The sequence below is a fragment of the Schistosoma haematobium genome, chromosome 1 (genome assembly GCF_000699445.3).
Source record: "Schistosoma haematobium chromosome 1, whole genome shotgun sequence".
Classification (NCBI taxonomy): Eukaryota; Metazoa; Platyhelminthes; class Trematoda; order Strigeidida; family Schistosomatidae; genus Schistosoma; species Schistosoma haematobium.
This window is the reverse complement of record NC_067196.1, coordinates 49,621,308-49,641,539: the sequence shown is the minus strand read 5'-3', so window position 1 is coordinate 49,641,539 and position 20,232 is coordinate 49,621,308. Positions and strand designations below refer to the sequence as shown.

Genomic DNA, 20,232 nt, shown 5'->3' with positions numbered 1-20,232 from the left:
AGCTACGAGAGAGATGCTGCTTTAATCCGGTCACAAAGAAGTAAACGCTCTACACACCCAGGGAGTCGCTCTAACGCTGTCTAAAGTAGCACGAAATGCACTTGTAGGATGGGAATCTCACGGATCCAGAATCATCAAAGCATCATTCAAAACAAAGGAGGAGGGGATCACAATCAATATTATCCAATGTTATGCACCCACCAATGATAGCAACGACGACATTAAAGATCAGTTCTACAAGCGTCTGCAGTCAATCATAGAGAAATGCCCAAGAAATGACCTCACCATTCTAATGAGAGATCTAAATGCCAAAGTCGGAATAGACAACACCGGATATGAAGATATTATGGGACGACATGGACTGGGTGAAAGAAACGAAAATGGAGAAAGATTTGCAAATCTATGTGCATTCAACAAATTGGTCATAGGAGGCACAATATTTCCACACAAGCGTATACACAAGGCTACATGGATCTCACCGGACCACACTACAGAGAACCAGATAGATCATATTTGCATCAACAAAAAATTCCGAAGGACAATGGAAGATGTGAGAACCAGGAGAGGTGCTGACATAGCTTCAGATCATCACCTAGTTGTAGCCAATTTAAAACTGAAGCTAAAAAAGAACTGGACAAACAGCACTACAAAGGTTCAATACAGCCTTCCTTCGAGATACTGACAAACTCAGTGAATTCAAGATAGCTCTCAACAACAGGTTCCAAGCCTTACAAGATCTACTGAAAGAAGAAGAAACTACTATGGAGGACAACTGGAAAGGCATCAAAGAAGCATTAACTTCAACGTGTCAAGAGGTTCTGGGCCTAAAGAAACACCATCATAAGGAGTGGATCTCTATAGAAACTCTGGACAAGATCAAAGAAAGGAAGAACAAGAAGGCAGCAATTAACAGCAGCCGAACACGAGCAGAGAAAGTCCAAGAACAAGCTGAATACATAGAAGCAAACAAACAAGTGAAGAGGAGCATTAGAGCCGACAAGAAGAAGTACGTGGAAGAACTAGTAACGAAAGCGGAAAAAGCTGCGAGAGAAGGAAATATGAAACAGCTTCACGATACAACGAAGAAACTAGCAGGGAAATATATTAAACTAGAGAGACCGATCAAAGACAAAGAAGGCAGGCCAATCACCGAATTTCAACAACAGCGGAACAGATGGGTAGAATACTTCGAGGAACTCCTGAATAGGCTGGCTCCAATGAATCCACCGGACATCGAAGCAGCACACATAGATCTTCCTATAGATGTCAATCCACCAACGACGGAAGAAATCAGAATGGCCGTCAGACAAATCAAGAACGGGAAAGCAGAGGGGCCCGACAACATACCAGCTGAAGCACTGAAGTCAGACATCGAAGTAACCACAAACATGTTTTACCTACTATTCAAAAAGATTTGGGAGGAGGAACAAGTGCCGATGGACTGGAAAGAAAGGCACCTCGTCAAGATTCCAAAGAAAGGAGATCTGAGCAAATGTGAAAACTACAGAGGCATTACACTGCTGTCAATACCAGGGAAGGTCTTCAACAGAGTGTCGCTGAATCGGATGAAAGATGCAGTAGACGCATAGCTTCGAGATCAACAAGCTGGATTCCGTAAGGATCGATCGTGCACAGACCAAATTGCGACATTACGGATCATCGTCGAACAATCAGTTGAGTGGAACTCGTCACTATACATCAAATTCATTGATTATGAAAAGGCATTTGACAGTGTAGATAGCAGGACATTATGGAAACTTCTTCGACACTGCGGAGTTCCTGAGAAGATTGTCAATATTATCCGGAACTCATACGACGGACTACAGTGCAAAGTCGTGCATGGAGGACAGCTGACAGATGCATTCCAAGTAAGGACCGGAGTCAGACAAGGCTGTTTACTCTCTCCCTTCCTCTTTCTTCTGGTGGTCGACTGGATTATGAAGACCTCGACATCTGAAGGAAAACAAGGAATACAATGGACAGCTCAGAATCAATTAGACGATTTGGACTTCGCAGATGACCTAACCCTCCTATCACGTACACACGAACAGATGCAGACAAAGACAGCCAGTGTAGCAGCAGTCTCTGCATCAGTCTCTGCATCAGTAGGCCTCAACATACACGAGGGGAAAAACAAGGTTCTCAAATACAACACGGAGAACAGTAATCCAATCACTCTTGATGGCGAAACTCTGGAAGATGTAGAATCCTTCACATACCTGGGGAGCATCATCGATGAACAAGGAGGATCAGATGCAGACGTAAAGGCAAGGATTGGCAAAGCAAGAGTCGCATTCCTACAATTGAAGAACATATGGAACTCAAAACAACTTTCAACCAATATCAAAGTGAGAATCTTCAATGCGAACGTCAAGGCAGTTCTACTGTATGGAGCTGAAACTTGGAGAACTACAACAACCACCATCAAGAAGGTACAAGTATTTATAAATGGTTGTCTACGCAAGATACTCAACATCCATTGGCCGGATACCATCAGCAACAGCCTTCTGTGGGAGAGAACAAACCAACTTCCAGCTGAAGAAGAAATTAGGAAAAGACGATGGAAATGGATAGGACATACATTACGCAAATCGTCAAACTGCATCACGAGACAAGCCCTAACTTGGAATCCTGAAGGGAAGCGAAAAAGAGGAAGGCCAAAGAAAACATTGCGTCGGATAATAGAAGCAGATATGAAAACGATGAATTACAACTGGACGGAGCTAGAAAGGATTGCCCAGGACAGGGTTGGATGGAGAATGCTGATGAGCGGCCTATGCTCCTTCTCGAGGAGTAACAGGCCTAAGTAAGTAAAAGGTCGGATCTACAGCGCGTCGGTGAGAGCAGTTTCGCCCCATGCTTGTGAAACCTGGCCTCTCCGAGTTGAGGACGTTAGACGACTCTCTGTCTTCGATCATCGTTGTCTCCGAAGGATTGCCGACATCCAGTGGCAACACCATGTTAGTAATGCAGAGGTTCGGTATCGTGTGTTCGGGCACAGAGACGATAATACAATTGGTGTCACCATCTTGAAACACCGACTTCGGTGGCTTGGACATGTTCTACAAATGTCGTCCCAGAGAATTCCACGTCGTGCATTATTTGCCGACGCTAGGACTGGTTGGAAAAAGCGGAGAGGTGGTCAGTGTATGACATGGTGTCGTGGCATGAAAGAAAGCTGCAAAGGGCTGACTTCTTTTGGTCCTTTACGACTCCCTGGCTGGGGTCCGAGAGATAGCGCAACACAGTGGCTAGAGACGTTATCAGATATGGCTCAGAATAGAAGCCAGTGGCGATCCTGCTGTAACCTTCTTTTACTTTCTTCATAAAAAGTGGTTGTGTCTCCCTTACCTGAAAAATTTCTTCTGATTGTACCTCGTTACTACCACACTACATTACACCAATCTCTTCGTTAGTGTTCTGTTTTTCTTTTGCGCTCCTCAGTTTTTTTTCTATTTCTCTTCGCATTCTCATTGTTTTGTGTGGCGCATATATATTGGCGCTCTCTTGTACCAATATTTATGTGTTCAAATAAATAAAATAAATAACAGATCCAAATTGAATTTTGAAGATAGCCGTCAATTTAAGGCACTTATATACCAAATTAGTTGTGACATGTATCAGATAACTGTCTTCATTTATAGATAGGGGATAAAAGAAATGGAATAACACTTCTATTGAGTTTTATATCAATATGAGAAAGCAATATGACCGATGTGTAGAATTTTCTTAATGACAAGTAATTTACAATGATGCTGATTTCGGTCACAGCCCAATATCATACGTTTCATCTGTACACTTCGCACAGTTTTGCTTACTTATAAGTAGTTCGGCTAGATTGCTCGCAAAACCATCCAATACAGTTGAAACATTTATTTTTGGTACGTTGTCCAAGTTTCTTAGTGTGTATTGACCCTCTGAAGCTTAACTATGCACAGCGGTAAGAAACATTGATAACGTTCTTGATTTCAGACGATGATAGTATTGCGTGAGTGACATCAGACTGATGTTCTGAGAGAACTATGCGAACTTTCTTGCATGTATAATCTTTATAGCGTCAATTCCTCTAATCCTACACTTTTCATTAATGGCCACAAATTAGTCACCACGTGTGGAGAAATTCGAACACTTCACTTCTACCTAAAATTTGTGTTGACGATGTCGTTCAGAAGAACGATGAAAGCTCCACGACTAAACCATCCAGCTCAGAGATCAAAATCATCCACCTGAGCTACAAATCTCCGCCATCTCATGGTCATAATCAGTTCACCATCTTTTGTTCCTTGTCAAAATATTTAATTAGGGATTATACTCGAATAACCGTGTAGGGATGATCTTACTTTTGTTGTGTTTATTACCAAACTACCTTATAAGGCTTTTCACATTTTTCTCTGAATGTCATCCAAGGCAAACTACTATCACAAATTTTCTCGATTACCGCTTATCTGGTGGAACAAATTGTATAATAAATATTACAAGTATAAGAAATAATTACGTTCATTGATACTGGTTAATATTTGCAGCTCGTGATTCACATAGAACTATGATTTAGTAAAAGATATGTCTTTCCTGACTTTTACATTTACTCTTGAGAGTTTCTCTTTACCAACTAAGAAAACAAACAATACTTTCGATCATACGATGTAAAATCTATGTAAATACACTAGACATTGAAGATGAGTAGATCTTTCCCGATTATTATTTAATTAATATTACTCAGAAACATTTAAACACACCACCACCGATTGCTTTTAATCATAACGTTAATAATTAAACCAAAAATATGTGCAAAGAACCTAGCACAGACAGCGCTTGGACTCAAAGACTACTTACACAATAAGTAATTATGACTCACAAATAAAAGTGTGATTACGAACTAACTACATAAGAAATAATTTTATCGTACTAGAAACCACAAAAACGGAACATTGTATATAGCATAATTATAGTAATAATTTTCGTATTGATCATTTTAATAACAAGTATATCAAGAGGTTTCGAATCTAAATTGTGAATGTTTGTATATATTGAGAGAAGTGAATAATATAGAAATATTTTTCGACAAAAAAGTCAGTGAACAAGATCATGAAGCGAATATCGGTTGAGCTTGAAACATACAGACAGAAAAAACAAAGTTAAATCAGTATCTCACTGTCAACTTATTAAATTGAAAGTAACCTACAATTAGATCAACTCCTGTTAGTATTATTATCAACGAAAAGACATGTCTACGTTTTCGTAAAAGTTCTTCAAGGTTACCAAACATTTAACAGTAAAAAACATACAGTAACTGAAATGAAAGGAAGTGTATGACATCCATTTATCTTCCATTTTTTAATATTTTATACAAAATGAACAGTTAATTCCTTCTGTAACTGAATAATTGGTTAAAGTAAAAGAAAAGATCAAAATACTGAATAAATTTTAGAACGAGACAAATTTAAAAAAATAACGTTGAGAAGACATGATTGACGGCAAATAAGCCAGTTCAGTTTTGGTTCTTATAAATCCTAGAGGAAGACATTCGATTATTGAATAAACATCAGTACAAACATTGATCAAAACAAAAATAAGAAAGATAAATTCAAAAGATGAAATTAGTAGAAGATATCTATTTTTCAGGCAAAGTAGAAATCAAAATTCATGTGATGGACAGTTTTATCTAAATATATCTATCCTTAAAAATAAAAAACACCTAAATATCTTCTGAGGTTTGGTAGAGAAACATTTTTCAGGAGGTATTACTGGTTTAGTTCTAAAGTGTGGAGATAGTAGGAAATCCTGTGACACTGGCCAGAGCGGAATTCAATGCCATACTTCGATTAGCCGAAATGGCGAACAAAGGAATGTGGTAATACTTACATGGTATACGTGTGCATCGACCTTTAGCAGCATCGCGACATACAGTCACACGTCCTTGATTAACTTCCACATTTTCTATTAAGTTGGGGAAAAATAGTAATGTTAGCTCATTATACATTATAATCAGTGAGGGAAAATAAATGTGAATAGAGCAAAAGTAAACCTTAAGGTGTTGGATGGTCTCGCAGTAAATCTCGTTGCAGTTACGTAATCTCGACATATTAGTACTGAGTCTGAAAGTGAATACCTTCAGTTTCTGTCCGGGAAATTACTTTTACTTAAGAATCAAAAGGAGTGGAGTATCCATAATGTCGATGTGAAAAAGTGAAGCACAGCTAGACTTAATTATTGTAAATAAAACTACAGAATATATATATATATATATATATATATATATATATATATATATAATAAACTTGTATAAAACATTTTACTTACCGTCAACTAGATGAACGTAACGGCATTCTGAGTTACGACGACATTTGCCAGCTTTAAAATCACGACATATTGGCAACGTTTCCAACAACTGAAATCAATTCCGAGAATATTCTTTTAATTGTATGAATTGTTCATGAAACCAGAGTACAAAACAACAAATCATCTCACCTTCACTGATGAAAAACAGTACATACTTCATCCTTTGATTTAAAGACACTATACGACAATACTGTTATACTTGTTGCTTGAGTGCCCTGTTAATGGATAAGTAACGATACCGCCAATTAGAGAGCAGTGACTTATCGATTGGATCAAGGACGCGTAAACCCGTATGAGCAGTCTAGAGTCCTGATTGGTCCTGCTTTCCGTCTAGCCCAGCCAATTAAGTCCAGAACATCAATCCGAACGTCTGCGATATGAATCATGTATCTCAAGCATACGGGGTTTATATACCAATCAAACGTACCATAAAATAGAAAACAAGATTTGGCCAAATGTGGCTGTGAATGTGGGAGGCAGTGACTAATAGACAGGGCATAATTCAAGAATGGTAAAACGTATAATAATGGTTCATAGGTCAAAATAAAGCTGATAATAAGATGAATATGAATAGTTTAGTTATTTAACAATTACACGATAAAAATATACGTTTAGTAATGGTTCATAAATGGATCCCAAAGTTACCATTCATTATGCTTATTGGGACTTAACAAATACAAAGTGAGGCTAGACAGTAAGCTGAATAGTTCATTTTAAAGGTTGTACGAGAATGAAATACAACCTGATAACCACATAATTTTATATAATCAACAGTATACAACATTTACTGCAAATGATATGCTACTAATTTCTCATGGAATCAGCTTAGTGTATATTTCCTATTGTAAAAACATAAAACCGTGGTTCATCTGCTTAACCATTTAGATTTATAAACTCCAAGTTCACTTTTTAAGATTTCGTAGTTGAATATTATTCGACTAAACTTACACATAAGTGTCACCTTATAATTTAGCCCCTTAAATACCTAAGACATACTAAGTTTGATTAATACATATGAGCATATAACAAGTAAACCACATTGTATAATATGGTTATAAATTTTACCAACCTAAATGAACAATGTCTACCTAAAGCCACTACAGATCGTTTTAGACACTATTTGTGCGCGTCGATTAACTTCACTATTAATTTAGTCTAAAATGAAAGCTCATGTCATAATATAAATGGAAGAAGACAGGCTTACATGGCCTTTTTCATTAATGTAGGCCACATTGGTCATTGGATTCTGTGAACAAAAGCTGGTTCCATATAGTCCAGACGAAAGATGTCCTAATGCACCTGGAACCGGACCTGAAATATAAATATTGAGCAAATGCTTTGAATACTAGTCGATAAATATTGTTAAGAATAAAAACTCATCGAAAGGATGATAATATATTAATCAAAACAGATATAATGATTAAACTAGGGATTGAACCTAACCAAATGATCATGCACAATATTTAGTATTTGTGTATATGAAAATAAAAGCATTCAAACTAACCGGGTCATCTGGATTGTAAATGACTGCAAAATATCTAACATTCAGACTAGAATGTAATTAGCTATCGTACATGCAAAAAACAGATGAAATAATATCATAGAGCGTGTATACATTCGAAATGAATAGATACAGGCTATATAAAAATACTCGATTAGTTATAACCTATATAATCAACTGTCTATAAATACACAATATTATTTGAAATACATAACTAGGTTGAATTACTGTTCTTTCTAAATAGTCATAAGTCAATCATTTTTTTAATTTTTATCGATTTCGATACTACAGTATTACGAAGGATATTTTGATCAGGTTTATCTTCATGAATATTAAAGGTCATTTTTACCTAAAATTTATACTGTTATATTTTAGTACACGTCAAAATGAAAGAAAGATCAGTTATTTGGCATACTTTAAAGTATTAAAAAATGTGGGTAAACAAGAGACTATGTTTGTTAGATATAACACTGAAAAAGTGTTCAGGAAAATACGCTATTATATCAATAATAATAATTCCAAGTAAACTGCGAAACTATACACACTAAAAGCCATCTTTTGGCAATTTGTGATGAACAGTCAAACATGACTTCTAGAAGACATAATAAATAGCTTAGAAATATTCAGCAGCATGGTAGCTTAACTGGATACTACATAATAAGATAATGCCCTGGTATGGCCGAGGGTGGGGAGAGTTAGCTCTCCCTCATCAAAATTCTTTTCCCACAAAAATATGATCATATAAACATTCATTTTGGAGGATTTTTCTCTCTAACAAAGTCTCTTTTCCTCTACAATGTAATTTAATTTAACTAACATTATCTAACTAATCTCGAGATTTAAGATAGAAAAAAAAAGTTACTGAACAATAAACTACTTGAAAACAATAAATTGTAGTGTGTGTTTATACATTCACCATAATTTTTGATAACAATGATCCCAGAATCCACCCTTAAAACAAATAAACAACTAAATATGCGAGCAAAATACAAATGCTTTAGCTTTCAAGATGTTACAACACTAAACACATGTTAACAATGAATCAAACCGAAGCAACATCAAGGAATACGAGCAAATAACATATATCAATACAAATATGAACATCTATAAGCCATTATGAAGTATCAGTACTAAAATTGTGACTCACCTCAGAATCAACTGATGAGGTCGTATCATTATTGATTGTTGACTTTGAAATAACCGAATCATGAGGAAATATTGAGCATGAAGATAATGTAGATGATGTTGGTAACACACTGGCAACTTGATTTGCCTGTTGTAGGACAGCTGCCGCTGCTAATAATGCTGATGCACTAAGAGATGCCGGATCAGGTACAGAATTTAGAGGAGTTAAATATGTTCCATAAACTGATCCCCCAACAGTTGACTGGAGTAATGTAGTAGGTGGCCATCTAAGACTTGAAGGGCAACTAGCTACTGAACTGAGAATGGGTAAACCAGTCGGTAGCGTCTGTTGCAGCGGTTGCATCGAAATGAGATTGGAAGTCTAATTAGGATAGTACAAAATAAATCTGATCAAATGTTTAGGATTGAAAATTTCATATTTAACTGTCCATTGATACACTGACAAAATTTAAAAATATTCCGAATGACCAGATAATCCACTTTTAAAAAATACTACCCAACGGTCTAAGTTGACAGCAGTGGCACAGATAGCTATTATAAAACAGATTATGAAGTTACCATATCATTAGAAGTAAAAAATAGTTTAGTTTATGGCAAGTAGAGATGAGTTGAAAATTCTATTAAGATGTTAGTATACACATATACAAACATATGCTGCGCACCCACACAAAAATATTACGATTTCAGTACTGAATGCGATAAAATAACTATTGGTTCATACAATAATAATATTATTATTGTGTCGTGACTGTTGTCGTTAGTACACTTTAGTACATAAAAAAACAGAACCTGGTTAATAGTTATGCACTCCTAACACACACAACACATAAGTGTCGATACGCACACACAAAGTCGACAGAAATAATGGTCAGTAATATGAAATAAAAAGGGGTGCTTGTATGGGTTGGATCCGAACCGATAGACAGGCAGTTAATCTACCATATATGTCAATGAATCATCCTTCATTTAAGGTCAGACTGGTACTGCTCACTCAAAATAAAGATGTGAATCAGGAAAAATCAAAAATACTAAGAGGGGGGACGGAGCAACGGACCAAACAGCTTAGGTAAATATACACGCTATATCATGCAATATTTTCAAGAGAACCAATGTCAAAACAATGAACAACCATAGATGTGGAGTAAATTGAAAAGTATTTATTTAGTAAGTAGATGGGTCTTAAATTTACATAGGACTACAAAGACATTGGATATTAACTCCGTTGGATTGCGGCTCAGTGATCTACTGGTTGTGTCCGCGCGAGACCAGAGGTCCTGGGTCCGAGTCCCGCGTGAGGGATCATGGATGTGCACTGCTGAGTTCCACAATGGAACGAAATGGCCGTTCAGTGTTTCCAGATTTTCAATGGTAGTCTAACGTTGATCGGTTCATGATCTCAATTAAAACTACAAAGAAGCCGGATATCAATAGTTTTAGCGTACAGTTTGATTGTATCGCAAGTTGAAGTTTTATCACTGGAGGTCTGCACAAATCCGCAGATCAGTCAGAAACATTTTTGTGGCAACACCACCATAGACGGTAAATCAAGAAATTTATACAAAATAAACCAACATTTTATTCAAACCAACGAGTACGAAAAGTCTCTGGTCCAAACAGATTATTACCAGTTAACTTACTCTTAACTCAGACAAACGTTGTTGATTTTCCAATAGTTTCCTTTGTTCATCGCCACGTTTAATAATAGCTTCGATTTGGTGTGGCGGGGGGTGATAATATTTACAGTGAGAAAACTTGCAGAGTTTCCTCTAAAACAAACAATTAGCGACTTTGTGAACAAATTACAGAATGGTACACATTAAATGCTAATGTGGACTAACGAATACATATGATGAGCGCTATTAAAGGTATGTCACTTGTAACTTCTTGATTGTTTACGCTGTGGCAGAATACTTTTTTGAAGAACCTGAAAAAACAGTTGACCCAAGGACAGCTGTTGAAGGCCAGCCACACACGATCTATTTGCGAATAGTTTTGGGGGTATTAGCTCAGTGCTTTTAAGACCTTATGGCACCAGAAATCTTATAGGGTAAGTATGCTATCTTAAAGAAAGATTTCCACCTCATATCGTTGTGAGGAAACTGAATCATCAGAGGTGCTGTTTATCTGAAAAAAACATTCTACTTATCCCATATCCCAGTACTGTAGGCAGCAAAACTTCGACATCGGACAGTATAGTTGTTGCTTCTGGTCTGGCCACTCTCCAACCGACCTACCTATCACAGTAAAATCCAAAAAAATTCGATATAGCTCAATTAATGCACTATAATATGTAACCCCGCCTAGAATACCAATGTACAAGTTACGATATATATGTGTACATATAAATGTAACAGTAAGGAAGATTCAAGAAGACATTACAGTCAATTTGACCATAAACACTATCCAAATATATCTCTTGATAATAGCTATATACACAACTCGAGTCCCATGGAATTGATAATTACATTTACATCAGTCAGTCAGTCAGTAACAACGTAGAACTTCGTACGTACGTACACCAGTTCGAGTTGCCACACCACATTAGCACAGACATGCAGTTGTCGATTCAAATCCCGTAGTGGTAGAGGCAATAAGAGTATAAGCAGTAATTGGGAAGATTAGGGTTTGGAGATGTTATTTAAAGAGCATAATCCAGTGAAATAAATTTGGAAAGAGGAAAAAAGGGACATGAAGAATTCAGAAGATTAGAATTTGGGAGAACACAGAGAGTGGATGCACCTGCGCCATTGCAAACGATTTTGAGCCATGTCATTCAGGGTCTCTAACCATCAGTTGCTATCATCTCGCGGTCCCCAACCAGGTAGTCTACACCTACCAACATGACTCAGTTCACTTGTCAGTGACTTCATGGACTTGTGCCATGTTCTGGTTTGGCCGCCTCTAGCTTTCTTCCAACCTACTCCATTACCACTGAACATAGCACGTCGAGGCAGTCGGTCGTTGGGCATACGTAACACGTGTCCCAGCCATCTCAACTGATGAAGTTTCACTACTTCATCAATTGATTTGCCATCCTTACCTAGTACCCGTTTCCTAACAACTGTGTTACTTACTCGATGGTCCCATGATATACGAGCAATATTTCGAAGACATCTATGATCAAATACTAGTAACCTACGAATATCCTCTACTCTTACCGGCCATGTTTCACTGCCATAAAGTAGGACGGAACGAACTGCTGCGCAGTAAACACGTCCTTTGGTTGATAGACGGATATCTCGCCTACGCCACAAATGACGCAAGTTGGCAAAAGTTAGTCGAGCCTTCTGTATCCGTGCTGAGATTTCGTCACACACCAAACCACAAGGGCTGATGAGACTTCCAAGATAAGTGAAGCGGTCGACACACTCAACTACTTCACTCCCTATCACTAGTTCGGGTGTCGATGTAACCCAATCCTGAAGCAACATTTTGCATTTCGAGGGAGAGAATCGCATCCCGAACATGCTTGCATTGTTGCTTAGAGTGGTCAGAAGACTCTGCATTTTGTCAGCGTCTTCACCAAATAAAACTATGTCATCAGTATATTCCAAGTCAACAAGTGAACCTCCCGGTACAAGTTGAACCCCTGGAAATTCAGATGAGGAGAGTGTTATCTCTAAAAGTACGTCCATGACAAAGTTGAACAAGAATGGGGAGAGTGGACAGCCCTGACGAACACCACTTGAGGTAATCAATTCTGATGACAGTTCGTCATAAGCTCTCACTCTACCAGTTGTGTTCGAGTAGAGAGCCTTTATAAGGTTAATGTACTTCTTTGGTACTCCTTTCAGTGACAAACACTGCCATAGAACCTCACGATCAACAGAGTCGAATGCCGCCTTAAGGTCGAGAAATACTACCATTTCTCGACATACATAGCCCACGCAAATAATTCCAACAAAAAGTGTAGTGACAAGTGATACATGATGCCTAACACCAACTTTCCTAATCGACAATACGTTTCGGTAACTATACAAGAGTTAACCAAATAGAAAATCTTTCCAGTAAATTCGGAAGCAGATCATCAATGGTTCATTTAAATAATTCCTTAAACAAACAGCCAAATTATTCGGATCACCCGACACTGCTTAACTGATTGAAACCGATTGAACAGCTCCCAAATTATCTCTACAGTAAACAAAGAAATTCCCTTAAAGAAGGATTTTTGCCACCTAATGCTCAGTCTTCTTAGAAAGTTACGTCGTAACAGTCAATCGTTTCAGTACTTCTAACGACTACATAGTATGAGCTATATATATATATCACATACCATGTCAAAGAATTCCAGTGATCTAATCGTCTATGGGACATTTTGCTTCTCCAGGTCGGCTTTTATTCAGTTTCAATAAATAACATCAAGATCACAACAAATCAGTCGAAACATCACAACACAACTGGTGGCTAAACACTACAAAAACAATACAAGTGTACTATTATAAGTGAAACATTGTATAACTGAACAGTACGGGCACACTCACTTTAATGAAGTCGTAACATACTGTTACATAGCCATTTTCTACTCGTACAGTTACAGGTGGGTGGGCGTAAGGACATGTACTTCCCAAAACACAGCAATGAAAGCTTGATTCATTCTCATTTTGACAGCTTGTGGTAGATGAACACTCATTTTTTGTACTAGTGTCTTCTAACTTTATAGAACATTTATTTTCAATGTCCATAGGCTCTTTCTCAGATCTGATAGTATTATTTTGCAAAGGTGAGTTAGATATTCCCAAAACTGATGTACATACACGCAGCTTAAGCCACCGTGAATCTCTGGAGCCAGAGGAAACATGGTTTGAGTGTACAGATACGGGAGATGTCGAGATTTGTTGATTAGTTACACAACTGTTGGGGGCGGAATGTAGAGAAACTAAAGATGATGATAATGAGGACGATCCTGATAAGTTAGGGCTGTTTACATTTCCGAATGTTAAATTTTGCTGATGAGCTTGCACTCGTGATGCTGGTTGGATAGAAAATGATGTGGGCGTAGACCCTGGAATATCATTTGTATTTGAGAAGCCTGCAATCGCTAGTAATGGCTTTGTAAGGAATGGTATTGCAGACTGCAGAACAGTAAGATCTGGTTTAAAACATTCGTCACATTCCGATGTGGTAGTCGTGGAACAATTGTTTGGAAAAGGATTTGAAAGTGGAGAATGCCTTTTCAGAAAAAGTGAACGGAGAAAAAACATCATGTACGGTTAATGGAATTGATAACTACAGGATGAACATTCCATAAATATATTAATGATGATAACACAGGAATAGTCAGAACTCATTATCTTTGAAAAAAGTTTTTCACTCCCAACAGGTTCAGGTAAAAATAAAAAGACAATTACAACTTGAATTTTTACTTGGGATGCATAGTATTAGGATTACTGACTGGAAATGACATTTTGTTAACTTCGTTTACAAGAGTATCACACATTATGAACACTAATCTGTCACTTAAGAGAAACTGATGTTATGTTATCTGCCTCTCAGTGCTAATGATGCCTGAGCAGGTTAATAGGTCTATAATCCCGGATCAGTCAGTCAGCTACAACGTAGGACCAGGCACATATGTGCATGAATTAAAAACCGAAAGATTATTCATTTCTTTAAGATTGTACATATGCCTATTTAATGAGTATAGTTCGAAAAAAACAGGTATACGGTTTCCTAACTATTCCTTATAATAATCTAACAATCTAATATCAAACAAACCTTACTATTTCACTAGGATTGAAGCAAAAAATAGCCCATCTAAAGGATTTAAAATCTAAATAAACGATGGCTAGTACACAGACACGAATGGATAGAATTTAGATTCACTAAATGGTTTGGTCACAACATACTTAAAGTAGGACATGAACGCAAACATAAATAATTAAGAAATGAAAATGATTTATAATAATTAATCGAACTACCAAAGCATGAAAATTTGATATCAAGCTAAGCAAAAGAAGTCTCAATCATACTAAACTAACCTTTCTACAAAAACACGGATTCGAGCCGTACAATACCGAAATCAGACTTTAGATAAAGCCACGAAATAGATGCTCGTTTTGAAAACAAATTTCGTATGTCCTAACAAGGCATGTATATACGTACCAGGTTTTACGCTGTGACTGAACAGTTGGTTATAGCCAATAATTATATATTAAAATCAAGGACACAGAAAATCCCAGATCTCTATACATTTCAGTCTAAGGTTAAAAAGTGTGTAAGGACATGCTCTGTGCTGCAAGACTAAACTTAAACTATCATGAAATGTGCAGTAAATATTTCCTGATATGGTAACAATCAACTAACTAGAAATATATCTCAGAAGTGACAATTTACCTACTGAGTATTGGTTTCTCCATACAGTTAGAATAAGGATTTCGAACCACTGCAATTATAATCCCGTTTCACAAATATTTGTTTCAGTGACAAATGACTAACAATGATTCCAAAGCTTAATGTTATACAGTCACATTAGAGGATTCTTTACTCGTCTGATTTTCATAAAGCCGCGTTTTTACAAAAAAACAAGACGTGGACAATACGGCGTGAAAATGTTGGTCATGGAAGGTCAGTCTTTCCTTCTCAATTGATCCTATATATAGTACCCTAGATTTACTTTTGATTTGCTGATCTAGTGATAATTGTGACGAGGTTAGTGTCGTACACAATTAAATCTAAGTCTATGTACTCGAGTCCTTATTAAAGCTTTCCTACATATGCAACCAAATTAAGAGACAAGTTGAGTGCAAATACTTGAATCGATCGACACAGACAACCGTCCACTAAGTCTGACGACAATCGTCACCAAAAATCCTGGACGATGTATGAAGCGCCCTCTTCTGCTTAGATTACTTAGCGGTATTTATCAGTCGCAATTGCAATCGAAGTAATGGATGTGTAACTTTATCGAATCCCACAGTTAAGGAGCTAAAGTACTCTAAACAACCAGTACCGATGTTTTTAGTCTTTTAGGTAATAAAAGAGATTTCAGTAAATTCCATATTCTTGGTAATCTGTACGCATTCCAAAGCTATCTATATCATTTCGAACCTATTTATTAGAGAAATAAAAGTATTCTGTTTAACAGAAGTTGGAAAAAGAAAGCAATATTCGTTCTTTAGTTTCACTAGGTCCACCATGTTGACATACTGGATGCTATTATCTAAGCTTGGCATGTACATTTACCCTTTCACAGAAGAACGACAAAATTTGTTCCAAAATATTCAGCGAAGTATGAATCTTCACTATCAAAGAATCGTGATTAGGTGTAATTAACCAAAAATGGATTACTTGCCAAATTGATTGTTCTCAGTAAGTTATTTAAGACAAAAAATATTCATCAAAAAACCTCATGTAAATCAAGAGTTTGTTGTTTCAGAAAATAGATTAACCGGCTATGTAAACAATAATCCGTAGAACTAAGTGTTCTGGCATAAAAACGTTATAAACATTGGTAATAAAAGTCTGAATAATTTGAGCGTTTTAACTCACAACATGGTTATACACAAACGCAAATATCCTTGATGTAATATGGCTCAATAAATCTTAATTATCCATAAAGAGAACAAGAATTCCGACTTCAGCTAACCAAATATGTGGTTAAGTCCAACGTTTATCCACACGATTACGTAGACGAAAATGTTTATTTGCAAAGTGGCCTCAATGGGGTCTGACCCGGTGTTTGATTGGACGAGAAAAATGTTAAAACATGCAGCACTCAATGGACCATGGACTTCAAGTGAGATATCTAGACATATCTCTATCTTTCTGATTGGCTAAAGATTCATTCGATGAACTCTCTAGCCTTCAATATTATTCATCTATTCTTAACTTAAATTTTACCAAGTTAAAAGTCATCCCCCTATGTTATTTAATCAGTGTGTACATCGGACACAATTTTGCCTCTCCCCCTTTGATGAAATCAGCATCCTAGTAAGATAGTTCTATTTCATTGGTTGTATAAACCTGGTCATTAAAATCGAAATACATATGATAGAATTATTTGAATATGTTCAGATTGATGTTCTTGATTCATCTGCGTGTGTAATCCATAAGTTGGTAACATCGGTCCTGCTTAGCCTTTTTACAGCAGCGGCATAAGTATTATGTCATTGAACAAGGAGAAGCCATTAAGAATATTCCCAGTTCCCTAAACCAAGCTAAACATAATTATATATATGGCTAAAAAGGAGGAGAAATAGATTCGTTTTATCTTGTTACTTTAGCTTTGTTTATTAGGTAGTATAATTCTAAATGTAGGTAGATTTTAAATATGTAATCAACTCAACAAATTATATCAGACAACTTCAGGCAAGTTACAATATCGTTGTGTTCTCATAAATAATTAGATGGAAAGACAGGTACACGTTAAGGCCGTACACTAGACATGGTTTGAACACAAACTGTAGTGTATTAAATCATGATGATTTACTGTAGATTACCGTTCAATAGTTTTTGCAATAAGTTTTCAACCATTCGCCCATAAGTCCGTAGTTCATCTTGACTTAGATTGTTCAATGTCTCAGGATACTGTTGATAATGCAATATGTTACCCATAAATTACTATTACAAAACTAAAAGTAAATACTGGATAGTTCGTTATTTGCTCTTTTATTACTTTTAAAAGGTTCATCATCAGATTATTACTGAAATCACAAACTGACCAAAGTTGGATAAGTATTGAAAACCTGGAAGCACTGGACGTCTGTTTTGTCCTACTGTTGAAAGAGGTTTGGGTTTCAAATGAAAAGAACAATTTTATATTTTATGAAAGAATACACAGTACTTGGAAGATACTTCAATTTTAACGTCCATCAGGAAAGTAAACTATAGAGAAAGTTCTATTCAGTACAACAAGTGAATAGTTCGAAATTATAACTGGTTCAATATTGCTTTACTAAATGAGCTAAAACCAAGTTGTTAACAATTTTAACTATACTTTTTCTTAACCACACTGGGAGGTGCTCGCAGGCCCAAAAATACAGGTTTCTAGAATATCAGCCAATATAAATCTCTCCACAACAGCGATTGAATTGATAAATACAGAAAGAAGTGGCTAGTCTAGGTAACTTATCTTTCAATCTCGGAGTGATCATCGGAATTGTAGAAAACAATAATTGTAGTTTATCTGCATTAGAAGTTCTTTGGATTGCTCTGTGTCACTTTAGTATTGGCATTTCGCTGGGTGCATCGCCTCTAAATTGTAAGCGCATATACAGAGGCTTGTTGTTCACAGTTAGGTATTCTTTATACCCTCTTTCCTTGGCTAAATGTTTATAAATTTCTCCGGATATCGATCTTTCACAATAGTATGCGATGCAGTAGCTGTCGTCGACATCGATGTCGTCGTAAGAGCAATATTAAGTCATGACAATATTTTTTACATTTATATAATTTAAATAAATCATACATACTATCATTAATGTGTTTTATTCAAATAATAATGGATCGAGAAAGATCATGTCGAAAGTAAACACATTGAAAAATAATTAGTATATATATCCTCATCATAAAGAAATGTAAACATATGGAAGAAGGTTGTTTTTGCTTTGTTTTGACCTAGTTGAATAAATTATTCTTTGGTTAATAATAGTATTATACAATAATGTTTCCACTTTAACCACATCTAGAGAGCATATGGTCTTGATTCATAATGAAGTGTCTTAATCAGGTTTCTTTTATATTGTAGAGCGACAAAACTAAGAAAGTTTGTATATAGGCCATACCAAGTGGTTTTCTTGTTTATGTTTCATCTTAGTGATTTATCTATCCTTCTTGTAAGAAGAACACCTAGAAAGGCTATTCTACCACTATTTTCCACTTCACATGTGAATTTTACAGACGGGTGAACTTCATTAAATCTCACGAGTGTTTCTATCAGGTTAACATGGTCGTTACAAAGGATTAACGCATCGTCTATATATCGGCAGTGAAGTGAAAAATTGTCACTCTGTTGTACCAGTGAACCGTTTTCTAGTTCAGCGAGGATAATGTCAGCCAATATGGAACCTAGTGGTAAACTCAGAGACACGATCTATTTGTCTATATGTTTCACCACTGAAGTTGAAGTTTACATTCATAGCATATTTTAGTAATAATCTTCACTGGAATTGTAGTCTCTATTTCTTGTTCTCTAAGTTGCTCACAAATATATTCTACAGTCTCTCTGAGTGGGACATTTGCAAACAATGATGTTACGTCTAAGGACATCATCGTTTGTCCTTTAGTCTATGTTTTCGATCTTGTCGACGAACTGGAATACATCCTTGATGTTACGCTTCACTAGGTGTTTGTGAAGTGGTTTTAAAATGGTTACTAACCACTTTGCTACAGTATGATAAGGGGAATTATATATGTCCAAGCTTGGTCTCAGTGGGATATTCGGTCTTTTTACTTTCGATAGTCCGTTTATCATTGGTAAATGAGTACCTATCGGCTTAATTTTTTCGTATATGTTTGAATGAATTACCTGTTGATTTCTGAGCACTTTTAAAGATCTGGTCAGTTCATTTTCTATCTTATTACTGACGTCTTTTTGGTCATTCAGTTTTTGGAATTTTAGTTGATCAGTTAAGATTTTATTCATCTTGTCAATATATTCATTTTTTGTTACGTAGGTCAGTTACCGTATCTTTATCAGGTTTCGTAATAATCAAATTTTTGTCATAAAAAAGCTCATTGATAGTCTCATTGTGCTTTTTTAGCAGTTAAAATGCTTATGTGGTCATATCTATTGTTCCTAAACTGATATTCGTATTACAAACAGTCCTAAACTCATATGTTATAATTTAAAATGATGTACTTTGCCTTAAGCCTGGACAACTTTTGGATTATTGATTTGAATATATAATTATAGAGCCTGAAGAGAAATCATCGAAAAGAATATTCTTTGTTCATATATCTGTGTTTTAATATGATAGGAATTTTTCAGCGATTAACATGTAAACTATCAGAACTGATCTATAAAAATCCTATACAGATACCATTGTAATGATAGTTAGCTACATTTGAAGTTTATTGATCGGATGTATAAGTTTTCTACCAAAGACTCCCCTCATGGTGGAATGTATTGGTACTCTTCTACATTCATATAGTTGAATTAAAACTCCACCATGTCAGAAGTGTCATGTTCCCTAATATTTCAAAAATCATTTCAACACTGGTAATTTATTAACATAAAAGTGAAAAGTACCAAGTTCGATAAGGTTCAACAAAAAGCCTTTCTTATGCTTCCTATCGAAAATAAATAT

At 36.1% G+C, this 20,232-nt stretch overlaps 1 protein-coding gene across 1 annotated transcript; it reads right to left on the bottom strand.

Annotated features, from left to right (window-relative positions):
* Positions 1 to 384: 384 nt before the first annotated feature.
* On the bottom strand, positions 385 to 16,746 carry MS3_00001487 (uncharacterized protein). The gene is made up of 5 exons (XM_051208952.1): positions 16,475 to 16,746; positions 13,468 to 14,155; positions 10,624 to 10,752; positions 6,301 to 9,347; positions 385 to 5,937 (listed from the first exon to the last, which is right to left on the bottom strand). The coding sequence occupies exons 1-4, from the start codon at positions 16,477 to 16,479 to the stop codon at positions 8,955 to 8,957; spliced, it is 1,215 nt and encodes a 404-aa protein (XP_051074361.1). The 5' UTR covers positions 16,480 to 16,746; the 3' UTR covers positions 385 to 5,937; positions 6,301 to 8,954.
* Positions 16,747 to 20,232: the final 3,486 nt, after the last annotated feature.

What these genes read in the sequence shown, in the direction of transcription:
- MS3_00001487 (XM_051208952.1), bottom strand. An exon ending in TATGTTACGACTTCATTAAA is followed by an intron (nt 10,753 to 13,467) that starts GTGAGTGTGCCC and finishes TGTTTGTTTTAG; the next exon opens with AGGAAACTCTGCAAGTTTTC. An exon ending in AACGTTTGTCTGAGTTAAGA is followed by an intron (nt 9,348 to 10,623) that starts GTAAGTTAACTG and finishes TATCCTAATTAG; the next exon opens with ACTTCCAATCTCATTTCGAT.